Raw genomic sequence first — 19,116 nt, forward strand, 5'->3', positions numbered from 1 at the left:
ATATGTAACAGAGCAGGACCCCATATCCTCCAGGTAGCTCTTCTCTGAAGTACTCAGATAGTAGCATCTCATGCCTATTTCCTGAGTTTTTCAGATGCTAAAAAACATCATCAAAAGGAAGAAATGAACTACTTGATGACCATGAGTCATAGCCCCAGACCTATTGTCACCTAAAGATAATGTTACCCTTGTGACACTGCCTTGTGACCTCGCCATCAATCAATCAGAGAATTGTGCACAAGTTGATCACATACCCTATGACCTCCTCCCTCACTTGACCTTTAGAAGTGGCTTTGTTAAACCCTTTGGTGAGTTCGGGGATGGGGGGAGGTTATTAAGCCCCAGGGGCCACCTGTCCTTGTATGATCCTGCAATAAACCTTTCACTGTTACCAAACTCTGACATTTCAGTTTGGCCACACTGTGTATTGGGGACAAATGGACTTGTTTTGTTTGGTAACAAAGGGAGCAAGGCCACGTATCTGTACCTCCAGCAAGGGTTGTATCATTTTTCTATTATCATCATCAGACATAAAATTCTCCAATTATATCATTTACTTCACTTGCCAGGAACATGGTGTCATGAGTCTGAACTAGGATTTGCAATTAGAGAAAAGGTCATTAGAGGAATAGATATGGAAGAATACTGTGCTCTAGATATAGTGGAAATTTTAAAAAGATGTCAAAATCACTAACATGACTTTGCAATTAAACTGCATCAAGGCTGCTGCCAAATAAGAGTTCATAACTTGGAAGCTGTTCTTACTACTGACCTGATTTTACAATTGAGATCATGTCTGCCTTTCATCTGGAAACAAAATTGATCACTGTGTTCTATAAACAAGGCCTGTCAAGTTATTACTCTGTCACTACTTTGCAAACATATTTAAGAACAGTATGATTTATGACACAGTACAAGAAATTATTTCCTTTTTTATTTCATATTTCTGCTTCATTTAAGAGATTGCTTTATATTGGAAAATGAAATTCTTTAAGTTCTTTATTAAATAATAAATTTCTTTGATAATTTTGTAAAGATTTTTTTTAATGTCTACTGTTACTCCAATATATTGGCTTCTTGACCAAATGCTGCTTTACAATTTACAAAGTGTACAAGTCCTCCTATGTCATCTGAAATCATTATAATGCTTACTTTTTTTTTAACAGTATTCAATATTATTGTATCATAATATTAGTAGACAAAGCTTATATTTTAGGAGGTTCACACAATGTTCGTATTTTACATAAATTGCTTCCTTACTAACAACCACATGAAGGATGACAGAATGAAATCAATACAAAATGGGTAAGTTCTTTGTTTTAAAGCCATTTCAGATTTTCTAAGCCTTTTATCCATATAATCCATAATTTCCATTATTTAGAGGCTTTCTCAGAACTATGATTTTTAAAAATTGAATCAAAATGAATAATAAAATTATGTTTATACTCTTTGAAAGGACAAGAATGGTTACAAGTACCTTCTTTTGCTATTTGTGGATTTAAGTCTGCTTTCAAAAGTAGGTTTAGGATTAAAAAAAAGTTTATTTTCTACTCTCCCCCCACCCCTGACAGACCACAATTGCATGAGGATAACTTTGATGGTTGAATTCTAGGAAGGAATTCAAGGAAATTCTCTATTTTTGACAGGCTAATTTAAGAGCAGTCCTACCTTTTTCACCTTCTTTTTCTTCTTGGTCGTCTGTTAGTGGAACCACTTCCGGGTGATCCACAATCGTGGCATCTTCTTGGTTTGATAAAAGCTCTAAATAGAATGAAACAGAAGGACACACAAGGATATTTTAGTTGGAATCATGGAGAAAATACAGTGACTAAAGCATAGAGAGTTAAAAGTTCTTTTTTTCCTCTCCAAGTTTCAACAGGCACATGAAACAGAACACAACTGCCATTTTCCAGTAATCACTGCCTAAGGCACACACACACACCCTGCTAACACACACCAGTTTATATAGAAGTCATGGTTCACAGTTTCACCTCATTCTCAGATAACAATATATTCTGGTTTCAATACCTTCTGTTTCCATATATGAGCTCTGGGACTCTGCCTCAATTTTTATTTCATTCTTCATTGAATCATTTTCTTGTCCTGTTAAGAACAGTGATTGAAAAATAAAAGAAATGTGATATGCATGACCATAGCTTTATCCCTGGTTTGAAAAGGCAAAACATTTCAGAAACCAGGCTTTGATCATGCCTGGAGAGGTAGAGAACAGTTTTGAACCAAAGTGGAGGGTAAATATATCATTGTGCAAATCATCAAACTTATATCAATTATTTTATGAAAAATATCCAGATAAGGTAGGCAAACACTGCTTCTTTGAACTAATTGGTATAATTAGTACTTAGCTTATCAATACAATGCATATCAATGGATACAGTCTGGAAGTTTTAAATCTTAATTTCTGGGCTACAAGGGTCAATTACATTCAATTTCCCTTTAATATATAGATACTTCCTATATTTAGGATTCCTAGAAAATTAAAACACAACTTGTATTTTCATTCTTCTATCAACAGAGCATAAAAAAACTTGAGTAATGTGAACACACAGGGATGGATCACCTGACAGCTCAACTGTTCTCATAAAACACGTACTAAATACAGCAAAGGTCAGGAGAGGATTCACAGCAGACTCTTGATTACTCTGAGGTTGATTATCTAGAAATGGTTTTTCTTTCATACCCCCTAGCATCTCTTCCTCCTCTCCCCTGTGGAGTTTAAAACATCTAAGTGCTCACTAAGAGAGGAAATTGAAATCTGTCCACTTTGTATCAGTTTAATGAAAGATTTTATATTAAAGATATTTAACTGTTAAATTAAAAAAAAAAATTCCACAGTTAGAGTTGGTTTCAGGCACAAAGAGGAAGCAGAGGAGCTAGGGCTCTTTGCCTGGGTCCATCCCTGTAGGAGATACATCTTTGTTCCAAGTTGTCTCTACTTCTGTAAGAGGACCTTCTTTCCCTGGCTGTGGCCATGTGACACATGCAGTTGCTCCTGTGGGGCAAGTGTAGTACCCAGTCCATTGACACTAGGCCCATTCATATGACTTGGCTTAAAATGGCATAGCAAAAAAGAAAAAAAAAAAAAGGAAGTGTGCTACATTTGAGGAGAAGCTTCAGATCCACTGGGGGTTTCCTCCAGCTTCCTTGGTCCTAACAGAATGTTTTCTTTCCCCAGTTCAGGCTGTAGGAACACATGTGGAGAAGAAGCAGAGAGACATGACAAACGTTTGCTGTCATAAGTTAATGGGACTTTTAGGGCTGTTATTGCAGCAAAGCTGCCTTATACAACCTTTTTTTTCTCTTTTTTTTTTTCTAGGGCCTCTCCCACAGCATATGGAGATTCCCAGGCTAGGGGTCTAATCGGACCCATAGCCACCAGCCTACACCAGAGCCACAGCAACATGGGATCCTAGCCCTCATCTGCAACCTACACCACAGCTTACGGCAATGCTGGATCCTCAACCCACTGAGCAAGGCCAGGGATCAAAACTGCAACCTCATGGTTCCTAGTAGGATTCATTAACCACTGTGCCACAACGAGAACTCTACAACCTCTCTTTTTTATAGAGTCCTCTTTAATTCAGCTATTCTTAAACTGCCCACTATGTTACTTCCCCTTCGTTCATGAGGTGACCGATACAAAAATTTTTTTTTTATCTATTCCTCTTGAAATCAATTTTAATCAAAAGGATCTGATAAAATAAATGCATAGGCATATTTATATATCTGATCATGGAAACTAAAAATAAATACTAAGGCATATTTATATATATGATCATGAAAGCTAAAAATCTCAAGCTGTGTTCGATGCCTTGTTCTCATCACTCCTAAAATTCAACCAAATGCTTATATTTGATGATTCTGAAAAATATTTCTCTTTTCCCACTGTTCCATCCCTTCCTCTTTTCCTAAGGGATGTATTATATCTCTCTTAGATCTATCGTTTTCTTCTTCTGTAATCTATATTGTGAATTGCTAACAGTGATTTTTTTTTTTTTTTTTTTACTTTTTAGGGCTACACCCATGGCACATGGAAGTTCCCAGGCTAGGGGTCAAGTCGGATTTTAACTTGCCATCCTACGCCACAGCCACAGCAACTCAGGATCTGAGCTGCATCTGGGACCTACACCATGGCTCACGGCAATGCCGGATCCCGACCTACTGAGTGAGGCCAGGGATCAAACCCACATCCTCATGAATAACAGTTGGATTTGTTTCTGCTATACCACAAAGAGCGCTCCCAACAGTAATATCTTTAAAAATATGGATTTAATCAAGATATTTCCCATGACGATAAACCTTACACATTTGCATTTCTCCTTATTTCTACTCAAACTATTGTCCATGGATAAGCAACACTGAAATGGCCTGAGAGTGTTTTTTTTAAATAAAGGATTTCAGGCCTTGTCTCAGACCTACAGAATCAGTCTGCATTTTAACAAAATCTCTAGGAGATCTCTATGTACATTAAAGTTTGAGAACCACTAGTCTATGGGATATAAATATATACACAAATTACTGATCCCATAAAAAATGCTAGACTTTGCCTAGACAATTCATATATATTTTTTCTAATCATCATATCAACCTTGTAAAGTAACTATTTTGATCCTTATTTTGCTTTCAAAAATCGTAACTGGGTTTATCTGACTACAAATCCCTTTGTCCTTTACGTTTTGCCTAGAAATATCTTTATTTTGTCTTTTAATTTTTAATTGACATATACCTTGCATATAATAAAGCACACATCATAATCACATAGCTCGATGAGCTCACCATCCAGATCAAGAACATTTCTAGCACAGTGGCTCCCTCTGTTGGTACCTGTGTATACCCCTTCAGAGGTAAAAGGAAAATTGCCTCTTTTTGAAATTCATATAAACAGAATACAGTATGTGCTCTTTTGTATCTTACTTTTTTATGCTTGTTTTCTGTGAGATTAATCCTAGTCACTGCATGCATCAATTGTCCATTCTTTTTCATTGATGTATACTATTCCACTGCATGAATATAGTATGTTCTATGAATGGTGAATTATTTTCAGTTTGGGACTGTTATGAATAAAAGAGCTAAAAACATTCTTATACATGTATTTTGGTGGACATATGTACTCATGTCATTTGTAATATAAACCCATGAGTGAAATTATTAAGTTACAGGCAACACATCTATTTAGCTGTACTATATCTTGAAAAACAGTATTCTGAGAACAATCTGTTCCCATTTATAGTCCCTCTAGAAATATATGGGAATTCCATTTGTGCCCTTTATTCTTTGGACTTTGTTTTGATATTACTGGTCACAAAAATCTTTATATAGAGGAGAAAGCCATGCAAAATCTTACCCCTCCCAAACCTATTTCTACCCTTTTCACCTTTGGATACCAGACAGAATGATCACATCTTTGCATACTGAGTCCCTTTGCCTATTCACCTAGTTATTATTCCCCTCATCACACTGTAATATAGCTATATCTGTGTTTGTTTCCTTTATCAGGTATGAGCACTGTGAAAATAGAAATTGTTTTATTCATATTTCTCCTCCTAGCATCTGCTAATAAAGAGTGATTGGTATATGTCTATTTAATTGGTCCTCTATTATAGTACTCATCAATGTCTATAAATAGTATTGAGGGACTATAACTTACTTCCTATTGTAACTTTAGCAACAAAGCACTAAGGTTACTAAGCACTTCATACACTGTGTTCATTGCAAAGAAACCTTGCAAGGAGAACTAAATGCCTTAGGCAAATAACAACCTCTTTGGGCTTCAATTTCATTATCGTTAGAAAAAAAGGTCAAAAAACTAGATAATATCTTAGATTCTATCTTTGGTATTATATGAGGATATGTCTCCTGGTGGTTTTTAGTCACCACTGACATTTGTCTACTGGACGGATGATATTAAGGGAAGCATCACTGGTTTTTCTTAAAAAATATTTTGAAATTTATTTTTAATTTTTTAAAGTATTATTGAAGTAGAGTTGATTTACAAGGTTGTGATCATTTATGCTGTAGAACAAAGTGGTTCAGTTATACATGAACACACATCCATTCTAAGATACTTTTCCCACACAGATTATAACAGAATATTGCGTAGAGTTCTCTGTGCTATACAGCAGGTCCCTGTTGGCTGGTCATTCCACACATCTCACTGTGCATATGCCAGTCCCAAACCCCTAGTCCATGCCTCACCACAGCCCCCCACCCCCCAACCCTGTCCCCTTTGGTAATCTTAAACTGGTTTTCAAAGTCTGTGAGTCTGTTTCTGTTCTGCAAGTAAGTTCATTTGTATTCTTTTTCTAGATTCCACATATAAGTGATGTCATATGATGTTTGTCTTTCACTATCTGACTAACTTCACTTAGTATGATACTTCCTGGTTTTTGAAAGAGCCTCATTCTATATCACCATTGATGGGGAACTGATTGTGACATCTCCTCCCAGTCATTGCGGGGAACTTAGCTCATTATTTGTGACCTGGCTTTGTCTGTTCAGTGATGGCAAAGAGCAGAGTGTTCCCAGAGTAGAAGCAGCCACTCTACTGAAGTGTCTCTTTGGTCCCAGGAATCCAGTGGAGCATTTTCAGAGGAAATCCATCAGGAATAGGAAGACTGCAATTCACCAGGACCTGGGGACTGCCTGGATTGGGCAGGGAGGGGAGGCAGGCAGCAGGCTAAGGCTGTGATGAATACCGGGGATTTTTCTTCGTGACTAGTAAAGTCTGGCATGTCTCTTTGAGGAGAAGAGGCCACTGCAAAGCCTTTTTGGAATATTTCTCTCCCTTGCCTTCTTCACTGGTCTCAATCTTAATCTGTTTTCACCAGTGCACTTTTACATATTTTGGAAATCTTCTCTTGAAACAAAAATACGTGTATTTTCTTCTAATTTTTCTAAAATTAAGATGGTGAAAACGGAGGAAAGAAATGAGGTTCTCAGCTCTGAAATCCCAGAATAATCATTACTTGCTCAGGCCAGAGCCACACCAGGATGTTGCATCTTGTACAGGAGGAGGTCTGTGTGAACTCCCTGCCCTGCACCCAGGGCTGCTGTGTGTTAATGACCATTCTGAGGGCTCCAGCCCATCTGCCTTTCTCTTCAGCCACTCAGACACAACACACTGCATCTTGCTTTCTTGACCCCATGGGTGCATGCTTTATGTTTGCCTCTCCACATTCAGTCTGGTTGAATTCTACCCACTGTCCTTTGCCCTAATCCCTCCTGGCAGAGGAAACAAAAGAACATAAAAGATCCCACAGTGTGTGTGTGTGTGTATATATGTTTTATACAGTGAACTCAATCATCCATACTAATGGGAGGGGACCATTAGAACAGATAATCCAAAAATCCATTCACTGCTCTTTAGAAATAGATCACATGATTATTTCTTGGAGCCCTGGTAATTAAGTTTGGCTCAAGCTAATGCTTTAATTAATTTGCATAAAAATTGGTTTGGGAACATCAGTCTCGAATTAAACATTTCTAGAGGATAAACCTAAACTCGCTCATAAATGGACTGCTTTTGAACAATAGCCACAATATAGTTTTATTGTTTGTAGGTTATTAGATGCTCAGATCTTCCTAAGAACAGAAGGAAGACCTTGTTTCTTTGGTTCTTCTCTTAAAGAGAATGGAAATTATGTCCTTTTGTTAAACTTGAAATTTGATTGCTGTTATTATTCAAAATTTAACCTTGACTATATCTAAAAATACAAGATTAATAGTAAAGTTAAACCCAAGTTACTGTGAATTTGACTATTTTCTAGTTACTCTTGGTTTTTTTCTAAGGCCAATAAAATTTAGTTTTCTACTATAAATTATTTCTAAAATTATTATTTTTATAGTTACAAAAGAAAGGCAGTTTTCTTATAGAAACACATATATAAGTGTTGAGAATTATGAATAATTTTAAAATTAAAGGATTACCCCTGTTAATACCATAAACTGCTATAATTCTCTTAATGTATATATACATATATATGCATGTATATATATATGCATACAAATTTATCTGTATATACATATATGTCTTTGTGCATGAATATAAAATATATATACATGCACATATACATATATACACACATACATATATGTGTACATATGTAAATACATAAATTTATCCTGATAGTAAAATGAATTTACACTTTGGTTCTTGCTTTTTTAGTTTACATTTTTATAAGCATTTTACACTGTCATTACACTTTCTTCAGAAATCTTGTTTTTAAGATTCATTATATTCCATGTTATGAATAAATTTTTTCTTTGTTTTTGCCATCAAACACAGTATTGCAATGAACACTTTTGCGAATACATATCTCTATACTTTTGGTGGGTGTTACTTTAAGATAAATTCTTAAAGCATAATTTTTGGATTGAACTGTAAACATTTTACCTTTTATTACATTTTGTCAAAATTGCTGACAAAGAGGTTATGCCCTTTAATCTCCCACCAAGGGTGTGTGAACAAGTTTGGTATCCTCCTCATACCAATTCTGTGTATTTTCAGTGAATACACATCTGATATTCAATAGGAGAAGATACCAAAATAATGTTTTATTACCATTTCTTCAAGAAATGAAGAAATAGGTCATATCTTCATATTTACAATGACTGTATTTCTTCTTTTGTGAATTAAAATTGAATTCTTTGCCCACTTTTCTCTTGGGTTTTTTTTCTTATTGATAGTTGAGGTCTTTATATTTGTAATAAGAAAATCAATTCTTTGTCATTTAGACTTAGAAAACTTTTCTTAGTTTTACTTTAGTATTTGATTATAGCCTTTACTTATCACATCAAAATTTATATGTTCAGACTTAGTCACTTCCCTCTTTTATGACATGCATGGACATATGCACACATACACACACGTTTTATAACACATATGCATACAATTATATGTCTGTATGTATCCACAGTTGAAAAAGCGGTCCTTATTTCAAAACAAAAAGTATACCCTTTGGTCCTTTTAGTGTAGTATTTTTATTTTTACTTATTTTTTTTTATTTTGTGCTTTTTGGAGTTGCACTTGCATCATAGGGAAGTTCCCAGGCTAGGGGTTGAATTGGAGCTACGGCTGCCAGTCTATGCCACAGCCACAGCAATGCCAGATCCAAGCCGTGTCTGAGACCTATACCACAGCTCAGGGCAATGATAGATCCTTAACCCACTGAGCAAGGCCAGGGATCTGACCCACATCCTCATGGTTCTTAGTTGGATTCGTTACTGCTGAGCCACGATGGGAACTCCCTAGTGTAGTATTTTTATAGTTTCATTTTTATGTTTCATCTTTGCCCCTTTTGGAATTTAAGTTGGTATAAGGAATAATATTGGAATTTGGCTTACTTTTCCAAATGGCCAACTAGTTGTCCTAATGCCATTTACAGAGTTATCCATCTTGAAAATGTCAGCCTGAATATATACTGAATCCCAGATCTCCTTGGGTCTATTTCCAAACTCTTTATTCTGTTTCATTGATCAGCCTGTCCATTCCTGGAGTAGGACTACGCTGTAAATCACATTTTTCAAAGATTCCATATCATTTTTAGTCTATTTATTCTGTCATTGACTGATAATATCATATCCGTGAATTCCCCCATCACGTTTCCAATTGAATTTTGTTCATATTGTATCTTTCTATATCTTCTGACACATAAAAACCCATCACTATTATATTTAATCAGGGACTGAAATTTTTATTGATATAAAATGACCAAGTCTCTCACTTGAGACTTTTTGCTAGAATTCTAACTGGCTAGATTTTAAAGTGGTTTTTCATGTTTTCTCCTGATGGTCATTTCACAAATATTTTTTATCTAACTATGTATTTTTAAAGCTTTACTATTTTACTGAAATTAATTCAGTCTGAGTTTACTGCAATTAATTTCAATCTAAGGTTTTTACACTTAATAAAGTAACCTAATTATACTACATTTACTGTCATAATTATTTGCCTTGGTTTCTGTCATTTTTAATATACTGTTTCTATTATATTGCTACTTATTATTTTTATTTGCATTACTGAATATACCCTCATGTTTGATATGATCTTCAAAGGAAATTTAGAAAGTAACATTTATTCCTTTAATCGTATTCACAATTATCATAAAATGTTTTACCCCAAGTCTCAGAGTGTAAACAAGGGATATCTGCATACTCAGTGGGTTGTATTGCAGGGGAGGAACTTTGAGCTTAGAGAATTTGAATCTTTGATAATGGACAGAAACCATGTCTGCTCTTTGATGTGGAAGGAGGCACTATTCCTATCTTCTAAGGCTATATGCAAGCCTGCTCTTTGCTCTAGAGCAAGACAGTGTCTCTGTCTTCCAAGATTGTTCACTCTACACATGTGCCTTATTTATTGTACTTTGTTTACTGTGCTTTGAAAATATTGTGTTTTTTGCAAAGTGAAGATTTGTGGCAACCCTGCATGAAGCAAATTAATTGGCACCATTTTTTTTTTCCTCAAAGCATTTGTTCACTTTAAGCCTCTGTGTCAAGTTCTGGTAATTCTCGAAATATTTCAAAATTTTCTTCATCATTATATTTGTTCTGGTGATTTTTGATTAGTTATCTTTGATGTTACTCTTATCATCGTTTGTAGTACCATGAACTGTGCCTGTATAAAGTGGCACACTTAACTGATGAATGTTGTATGTATTCTGTTTCATAGACTGTTCCCCATCTCTCTCCTTCTACTTGAGTCTCTCTATTCCCTGTGACACAACAATATTTAAAGTAGGACAACCAATAAAAACTAGAAACAATTACACTTAGTGAGGCAGGCATGTCAAAAACTAAGATAGGCCAAAAACTAAGCCTCTCACCTCAAGCAGTTAGCCAAACTGTGAACACAAAGGATGAGTTCTTGAATGAAATTCATGTAAGTACATGAATGATAAGAAAATGAAACAGTCTTATTGCTGATATGGAGAAAGTATTGGTGGTATAGATAGAAGACTACAACATTCCCTTAAACCAAAGCCTAATCCAGAACAAGGTCCCAAATCTCTTCAATTTCATGAAGGCTGAGAGAGATGAGGAAGCCACAGAAGGTTGAAGCTGAAAGAAGTTGGTTCTTGGGGTTTAAGGAAAGAATCCACCTCTATAACATAGAAGTACAAGGTGAAGAGCAAGTGCTGATGTAGAAGCTATAGCAAGTCATCCAGAAGATCTAGCTAAGCTAATAAATGGAACTGGCTACAATGAGCACAGATTTTCAGTGCAGATGAAAAAGGCTTCTACTGGAAGAAGATGCCATCTACGACTTTCATAATTATAGAAGAGAGGTCAATGCTAGCCTTCAAAGCTTCAAAGGACAGGTTGACTCTCTTGTTAGGGGTTAATGCAGCTGGTGACTTTAAGTTGGGGCCAATGTTCATTTATCATTCTGAATTATGTTCAATCTACTCTTTGGGTGCTCAACAAATGGAACAACAAAGCCCGGATGACAGCACATCTGCTTACAACACGCTTTCCTGAATATTTCAAGCCCACTGTTGAGAACTACTGCTCAGAAAAAAGATTCCTTCCAAAATATTACTGCTGACCGACAATGCACCTTGTCATCCACAAGCCCTGATGGAAATCTACAATGTTGTTTAATGCCTTCTAGCATAGCACCCATTCTGCAGCTCGTGGATCAAAGAGTAATTTCAACTCTAAAATCTTATTATTTAATAAGTACAATATATAAGGCTATAGCTGCCATTGACAGTGATTTTTCTTTATTTTTTTCTTTTTCCTTTTGTCTTTTTTTGCCATTTCTTGGGCCGCTCCCACAGCATATGGAGGTTCCTAGGCTAGGGGTCGAATTGGAGCTATAGCCACCCGCCTACACCAGAGCCACAGCAACGTGGGATCTGAGCTGCATCTGCAACCTACACCACAGGTCACGGCAATGCCAGATCCTTGACCCCCTGAGCAAGGCCAGGGATCAAACCCGCAACCTCATGGTTCCTAGTCAGATTCGTTAACCACTGAGCCACAACAGGAACTCCAATAGTGATTTTTCTGATGGGTCTGGGCAAAATAAACTGAAAACCTTCTGAAAAAGATGCACCATTTGAAAAGCTATTAGGAACATTCATGATTCATGGGAAGTGGCCAAAATACAAGCTTAACAGAAGCTTGGAAGAAGTTGATTCCAACCCTCATGGATTACTGTGAGGGGTTCAAGACTCCAGTGGAGGAATAACTGCAGATGTAGAGGAAGTAGCAAGAGAACTAGAATTAGAAGTGGAGGCTGAAAATGTGATTGAATTGCCACAATCTTAGGATAAAATCTCACAGATGAGGAGTTGCTTCTTATGGATGAACACAGAAAGTGATTTCTTAAGCTAGGATCTAATTCTGGTGAAGATGCTGTGAATATTGTTGAAATGACAGCAAAAGGTTTAGAATATTACATAAGCTTAGCTGAGAAAGCAGTGGCAGGGTTTAAGAGGATTGACTTCAATTTTGAAAGAAGTTCTATTTGGGTAAAATGCTATCAAATGGCATTGTATGTTGTAGAGAAACCATTCATGTAAGGAAGAGTCAATTGATGTGGCAAACTTCATTGTTGCCTTATTTTAAGAAATCACCTAGAACCACCATATGATCCAGCAATCCCACCCCTGCACATATATCCGAACAAAACTATAATTCAAAAAGATACCTGCACCACTATGTTCATAGCAGCACTATTCACAATAGCTAAGACATGGAAACAACCTAAATGTCCATTGACAGATGAATGAATTTAAGAAGATGTGGTACATATACACAAAGGAATACTACTCAGGCATAAAAAATAACAAAATAATGTCACTTGCAGCAACATGGATGCAACCAGAGATTATCATACTAAGTGAAGTAAGTCAGAAAGAGAAAGCCAAATACCATATGCTATCACTTATATGTGGAATCTAAAATATGGCACAGGGAGTTCCTGTTGTGGCTCAGTGGTTAATGAATCTGACTGGGAACCATGAGGTTGCGGGTTTGATCCCTGGCCTTGCTCAGTGGGTTAAGACTCCAGCGTTGCCGTGAGCTGTGGTGTAGGTTGCAGATGTGGCTCGGGTCCTGTGTTGCTGTGGCTCTTGTATAGGCGGGCGGCTACAGCTCCAATTCGATCCCTAGCTGGGAACCTCCATATGCCATGGGAGTGGCCCAAGAAATGGCAAAAAAGACAACAACAACAAAAAAATATGGCACAAATGAACCCATCTAAAAACAGAAGCAGACTCACAGACATAGAACAGACTTGTTTATTGCCAAGGCAGAAGAGGGAGGGAGTAGTAGTGGGGTTGGTAGCTACAAACTTCTACATTTAGAATGGATAAAAAAATAAGGTCCTACTGTATAGCTAATCTCCTGGGATAGACCATGATGGAAAATGTATATATGTATAACTGAGTCACTTTACTGTACAGCAGAAATTGGCAAAATACTGTAAATCGACTATACTTCAAAACAAAACAAAAAAGAAACAAAAATGGCCACAGCCCACCAACCTTCAGCAACCATGACCCAATCATTTAGCAGCCATTGGCATTGAGGCAAGACCCTCCACCAGCAAAAACATTACTTGCAAAAGGCTCATGTTATAGCATTTTTTAGCAATAAAGGATTTTTAAATTAAGATATCTGTATTATTTGTTTTAGACATAATTCTATTGCACACTTAATTGACTACAGTATAGTGTAAACATAACTTTTATATGCACCAGGATATCCAAAAATCTGTGGGATTTGCTTTCTTTCGAGATTTGCTTTACTGAAGTGGTCTGGAAGAGAATCCACACTCCTATGTGTGCCTGTACAAACATCCTTGAAAAGACCAACCCAAACAAAGGCAGTCAGGGCCTCTGCTCACAGAATACACAGAGACACAAGCGCTGCATGGAGATTTGTCTTCCAATCCTCCTTTTCATGCCTGGTAATTTTGTCAATTACTCTGTTGGATGCAAGGTGTGTTGCATATAATTGTAAATATTCTGGCGTTTCATTCTAGGATCAGTTAAGTTATTCAGGAACAGTCTGATCCTTTCAAGTCTTGCTTTTAAGCTGGCTTGGGGAGGACAGGAACAGCATGTAGTGCACTGCTAGTTTTGCTCGACTACAGGGGGCAAACCCCTACTGAACCTTCTATACGTTTCAGGGTTTTCCAGTCTGGTTGGTGGGGGTAGGCACTCCTTTCAACCCTGTGGAAGCTCCAGATATCAATTCCCTCAAGTCCTTGAGTGTTCTTTACCCATGTTCTTTACTCTTGTGCATGCACAGGTCAGTACTCCACTGAAGCCTTGAGGGATTCCCTCTGTAGATTTCTAGAGTGTTCCCTGTGTGAACTGTTCTCTCCTCTTCAGTCCTCAGCCCTGCAAACCCTAGATATTTGGCTTTCCAGGACTCTTAGATCCATCTCCTCAACTAAGGGAGTCTTCTGGGCTGTACCTGGGTTTCTCCTCTCTGCACTGTGTCCTAGAAAATCTCTCCAGACATTCAGGAGGAACCACAGCAGGGCTCACCTCATTTCCTGACCCTCAGGCATCACTAAGACCAAATTTCAGCGCTAATCAGTGTTTTTATTCTTGATGACAATGGAAAAATATCAGCATACTTCAATTTACCTCATCCCAATAAATGCCATTATTGTAGTATATTTTAATTCTAAGCATATCTTAACTCCCATGATACAGTATTTTTCTTATTATAATGAACATTATTGATTTGTACCACCTATACTCATTTCCATTTATCCAACAATTACTATTTACCTTGCTTTTAACTCCTTCCTTCCTCTTTGATCTTCTATCTGGGATCAATATCCTCCTCCTTGAGGAACATCAGAATTTTCCTGTGATGAACTTTTCTTCATTTGGTCCAAAATGTTCTTAATGAATCCTTATTTTTGAAACATGCATTTTCCTGGGTTTATAATTCTTCATTGGCAGCTATTCTGTTGTATTGTCTTTTTCTTTCCATCATATCTTTTGAAAAGTCAGCCAGCAGTCCATCTGTTTGATGATAGCTTTTGGATGTTCTGTTTATCTTCGGCTTACAGCAATTTTACTATGATGGGTGTGGCTGTGAATTTATTCTGTTTGTGGAGTTCAATGGACTTTTGGAACATGTGGCCTATTACCCTTCCTCACTGTAGGAAATTTCTCACCATGATTTCTTCGAATATTGCTTCGGCCCAATTCCCTCTCTCCTTTCTGTCCAGGATTCTAATTACATGTGTGATAGGCTTTGTCATTTTTATCCTCCATATCTTTTGCCCTTTTTTTTTTTTTTTTTAAGTTTGCAACTCTGTTTCACTCCTGTTTTTATGTTGGATATATTCTTCTGACCTAACTTCTAGTTCACACATTCTAATAAACCACCAGGGTGGAATCTTTTGCTTCTAAACCTTCCTTTCTTTTTCTGTTTTGAATTTCTGGTTCTCAGCTAAAATTTTCAAACTTGTCTTTATTCCCTTATAGTCTTTGTGTTTTTTTGTTTTTTTGTTTTTTGTTGTTGTTGCTATTTCTTGGGCTGCTCCCGCGGCACATGGAGGTTCCCAGGCTAGGGGTTGAATCGGAGCTGTAGCCACCGGCCTACGCCAGAGCCACAGCAACGCGGGATCCCAGCCGCGTCTCCAACCTACACCACAGCTCACGGCAACGCCGGATCGTCAACCCACTGAGCAAGGGCAGGGACCGAACCCGCAACCTCATGGTTCCTAGTTGGATTCATTAACCACTGCGCCACGACGGGAACTCCGTCTTTGTGTTTTATACTTTGTGTTCATTACACTAAATATTTAGCCACAAAGAACTTGCCACTCTTGACTCCTTTTTTTTATTTCACATTACCTTGTTTCTTGATTTTCTCTGTTTTTTTTTTTTTTTTGTATGCATGAGCTGAACATTGTATTTAACAAATTCTTTATGTAACTGCTTGGAAACCTAACTCTTTTTATTTTTTAATTTTTTTTTGTCTAGTAAATCTTTTACATGTGTTTTGTTCAGGTATCTGAAGGAACTAGCAATCTGAGTTTGATTTGGAGATTGAGATGATTCAAAGCTGGGCTGCAGTCTCTCAGGAGGCTGATCTGCTATTTCATTCTTCCTGTGGGTACATTATGTGTACCCTTTGGGGTTTCAACCCAAAACTCATGGTTTTATCAGGGCCCCTTACCGTTTCGAGCCGTGGGACTTAAGACATCTTTTGCAGAATCAGCAAATGCCCTAAGGTAAAAACAGTTTCAAATTCCATCTCTGTATGTCCATTTTTTCCATATTCTCCTATAACCTAGCCCAACAATTCTCTATCCGTTAGCTCTCTGACGTGTGTGTGTGTGTGTGTGTGTGTGTCCCCAGGTTGTCTAGGGGGAGTTATAGTTTAAATTGTTTAGATTTTAATTGCTAAAAGCAAAAGTGTCTCCTTTTTCTTTCTTATTTAAAAAAATATACTGTAATTTTTGAAGGTAAAAGCAACCATTTAAGTGATTTTAATACTAATTTCAAAACAGTTATTTCAACATTTTCATACATTTAAATGAGTCTCTTATCACATAGTCCTTCCCAACTGTGACTTTCCTAGTCTTGAATTTTCCTTTTATTCTGTATTTATTGTTTTTGCACAGGCCTTTTGTAAACTTATTCAGAAAGGACACTTGGGTGGCATATTTTCTTAATCTTTCCATTCCTGAGAAAATATCACTCTTGACTTCATGCATGAATAATAACTCCACTAAATATAGACACTGTGTCCTTTAAAGCTCTGGAAATGTTATTCCATTTTTTCCTAGGATTTAGATTTGTGGAAGAAGAAGGCTAAGGCTAATCTGACTTTGATGATTTTGCTCATAACCTGATTTTGAATTTCCTAGATGATTTAAAAGCCTCTTTATTATTGATCTTCAGACATTCCATGAGGCTTTGTAGGTTTCTGTTCTCATTTGAGTTTTCATTATCTTTGCCTATAAATATAACATGGACTCTTGTGTTTTGGGTGGAGAAACTCATTTGCATTTGTAAAACTTTTTTTCTGTTCTTTTTCTAAAGACTGCTTCATTTCTGTTTGTTCTATTATGTCTTCTTGGTATTCCAAAGACATGGAGATTTAATTCCCTGAATCACTTCTCTACATATATTCATACATCTGTTCTCACATTTATCCTTACTGGTATTTTACTTTCATTTCAGTAGTTGCAAATCCAGTGCCTATAAAGTTTAGTCAGGTAACAAAAATAAATGAAGCCAGGAGTTCCCATCATGGCTCAGCAGTAAGACAACTAGTATCCATGAGCATATGGGTTCAGTCCCTGGACTGGCTCAGTGGGTTAAGGATCCATTGCTGCCCTGAGCTGTGGTGTAGGTCACAGATGCAGCTTTGATCCTGTGTTGCTGTGGCTACGGTGCAGGCTGGCAGCTTCAGCTCCAATTTGACCCCTAGCCTGCCTGGGAACTACCATATGCCTTGGGTGTGGCCATAAAAAGCCAAAAAAAAAAAAAAAAATGAAGCCAGCTTGGAAACAAATAAGAAAGAAGTAATGAGGATTGTAGAAAGCAAACATCCCTTCTAAATGTGGTGGCTTCCAATCCTAAACAAATATGGCTGACTCTTGAACTACATGGGTTTGATCTATGCAGTCCACTTAGAGGTGGACGTTTTTCAACGAATATGTACTACATGATCTGTGGTTGGTTGAATCTGTGGATGTGGAATTACAGATACACTGGGCTGACAGAAAAGCTTATCACTAATTTTCTACTGTGTCGGGGAATAGGCGCTCCTATCCCCTGAGCTGTTCAAGACTCTAGATTCCATTTTTCCATACAAACTAAAATCTGGGTTTTAGAAAATGCAATATTTGTCAGCAAAAAAACACACAAAAAAACAAACAAAAAACAAAACAAAAAAAAACCCCAAAACAGAAAAGGATCTCATAACTTACCGTTGGAATGATCTTGGTCACTCACTTCACTGTTTTTTGTAATATTGTCATCCTTTGCAGAATCTGACACAACAAACAAGCAAAACTTCTAGTCAGTATTTTTCACCAAGAAAAACGCTAACACTACAAGAGCACTAACAGAACAGATCCATGTTGGGGGGAGTGGGGATGTTATTACTTTTTAAAAAATACTATTAAAATACTTAAATACCTTCATCAGTAAATAAGCATTTTTTAAAGTACTGCATAAGATGTTTACACAAAGTTTACAAGGTAAAAATAGTAAATATTTGGTTGGAACATTTTTTGCAACAAAGAAGAAAATATAAGCAGGCTTTATGCATCAGTGAAAGTCTTAGGAGAATTGTGCAAAAGGATATGAAAGGAAGGCAAATAGAGAAGATTAAAGGAATATAATTTTAATGTTCTTAATGCTTCCATTACTGTAGTTGTTCATATATGGGAGCCTTGAGTCCTTGAAAAATCCAGATGTAAAGCTTTGAAATCCAGTGTAATTAAGTTCACCTTCCTCAGTAACTGCACCAGTAGAACAACAGCAAAGGAGGAATATGAACTTTCTGTTCTATGCAACTTCATCCTTTCTCAAGGATAGCACATTTACACATGGGATCAGCCTAAGGTCATCTTTTTTTTTCTTTTTTTTTTTTTAAATCATATGATGTACTTTGTAGGGAATAATATGGCTAATAGGATTCCAATGACTACAGACTCTTGTAAAGTTAGAAAGGGTCCCTTGTTGGATGTTGGAAAACTCTCTGCAGGCTCTTCAAAAACTACTGGAAAGAGCATGTGAGTAGGTCATTAGGAAGACAGAAAATAGATCTTTCATTCATTCTGCAAATATTTATTAAGGGCCAACTCTATGCCAGACACTGTTCTCAGCCCTGGGGTGTCAAGTGTAAACAAAAGAGCAACTCTCTGCCCATGTAGAGATTGTAATCTAGCAGATATTTTTCATGCAGTTAACAGGGTGGTAATCTGAAAGCATCTAAAAGCCAAGAGCTAATCTTGTATGTATGTGGCTATATGAGGGGATGGCAGACCATACCTTTATCACATACAAATGTGTTTTTAACTGAGCTCACATTGCTCAGTTGAGTTTTAACTCTTGAGCAGAGCTGAATCAGGTGGAATCTAAAATAAATAATTCTTTCTTT

General features: G+C 36.9%; 1 protein-coding gene across 1 annotated transcript in view; it reads right to left on the bottom strand.

Moving 5' to 3' along the window:
* Positions 1 to 1,593: 1,593 nt before the first annotated feature.
* The window catches only part of LOC125122838 (ADP-ribose glycohydrolase MACROD2-like), a 105,438-nt gene continuing 87,915 nt past the window's right edge, over positions 1,594 to 19,116 (bottom strand). The window contains exons 5-7 of the mRNA XM_047771653.1: positions 17,939 to 18,001; positions 2,029 to 2,103; positions 1,594 to 1,761 (exon numbers count right to left, since the gene is read on the bottom strand). Coding sequence (XP_047627609.1) covers positions 1,634 to 1,761; positions 2,029 to 2,103; positions 17,939 to 18,001 — 266 coding nt within the window. The 3' untranslated portion in view covers positions 1,594 to 1,633. The remainder of the gene's footprint in view (positions 1,762 to 2,028; positions 2,104 to 17,938; positions 18,002 to 19,116) is intronic.

Source organism: Phacochoerus africanus, chromosome 3 (genome assembly GCF_016906955.1).
Source record: "Phacochoerus africanus isolate WHEZ1 chromosome 3, ROS_Pafr_v1, whole genome shotgun sequence".
Taxonomy (NCBI): Eukaryota; Metazoa; Chordata; class Mammalia; order Artiodactyla; family Suidae; genus Phacochoerus; species Phacochoerus africanus.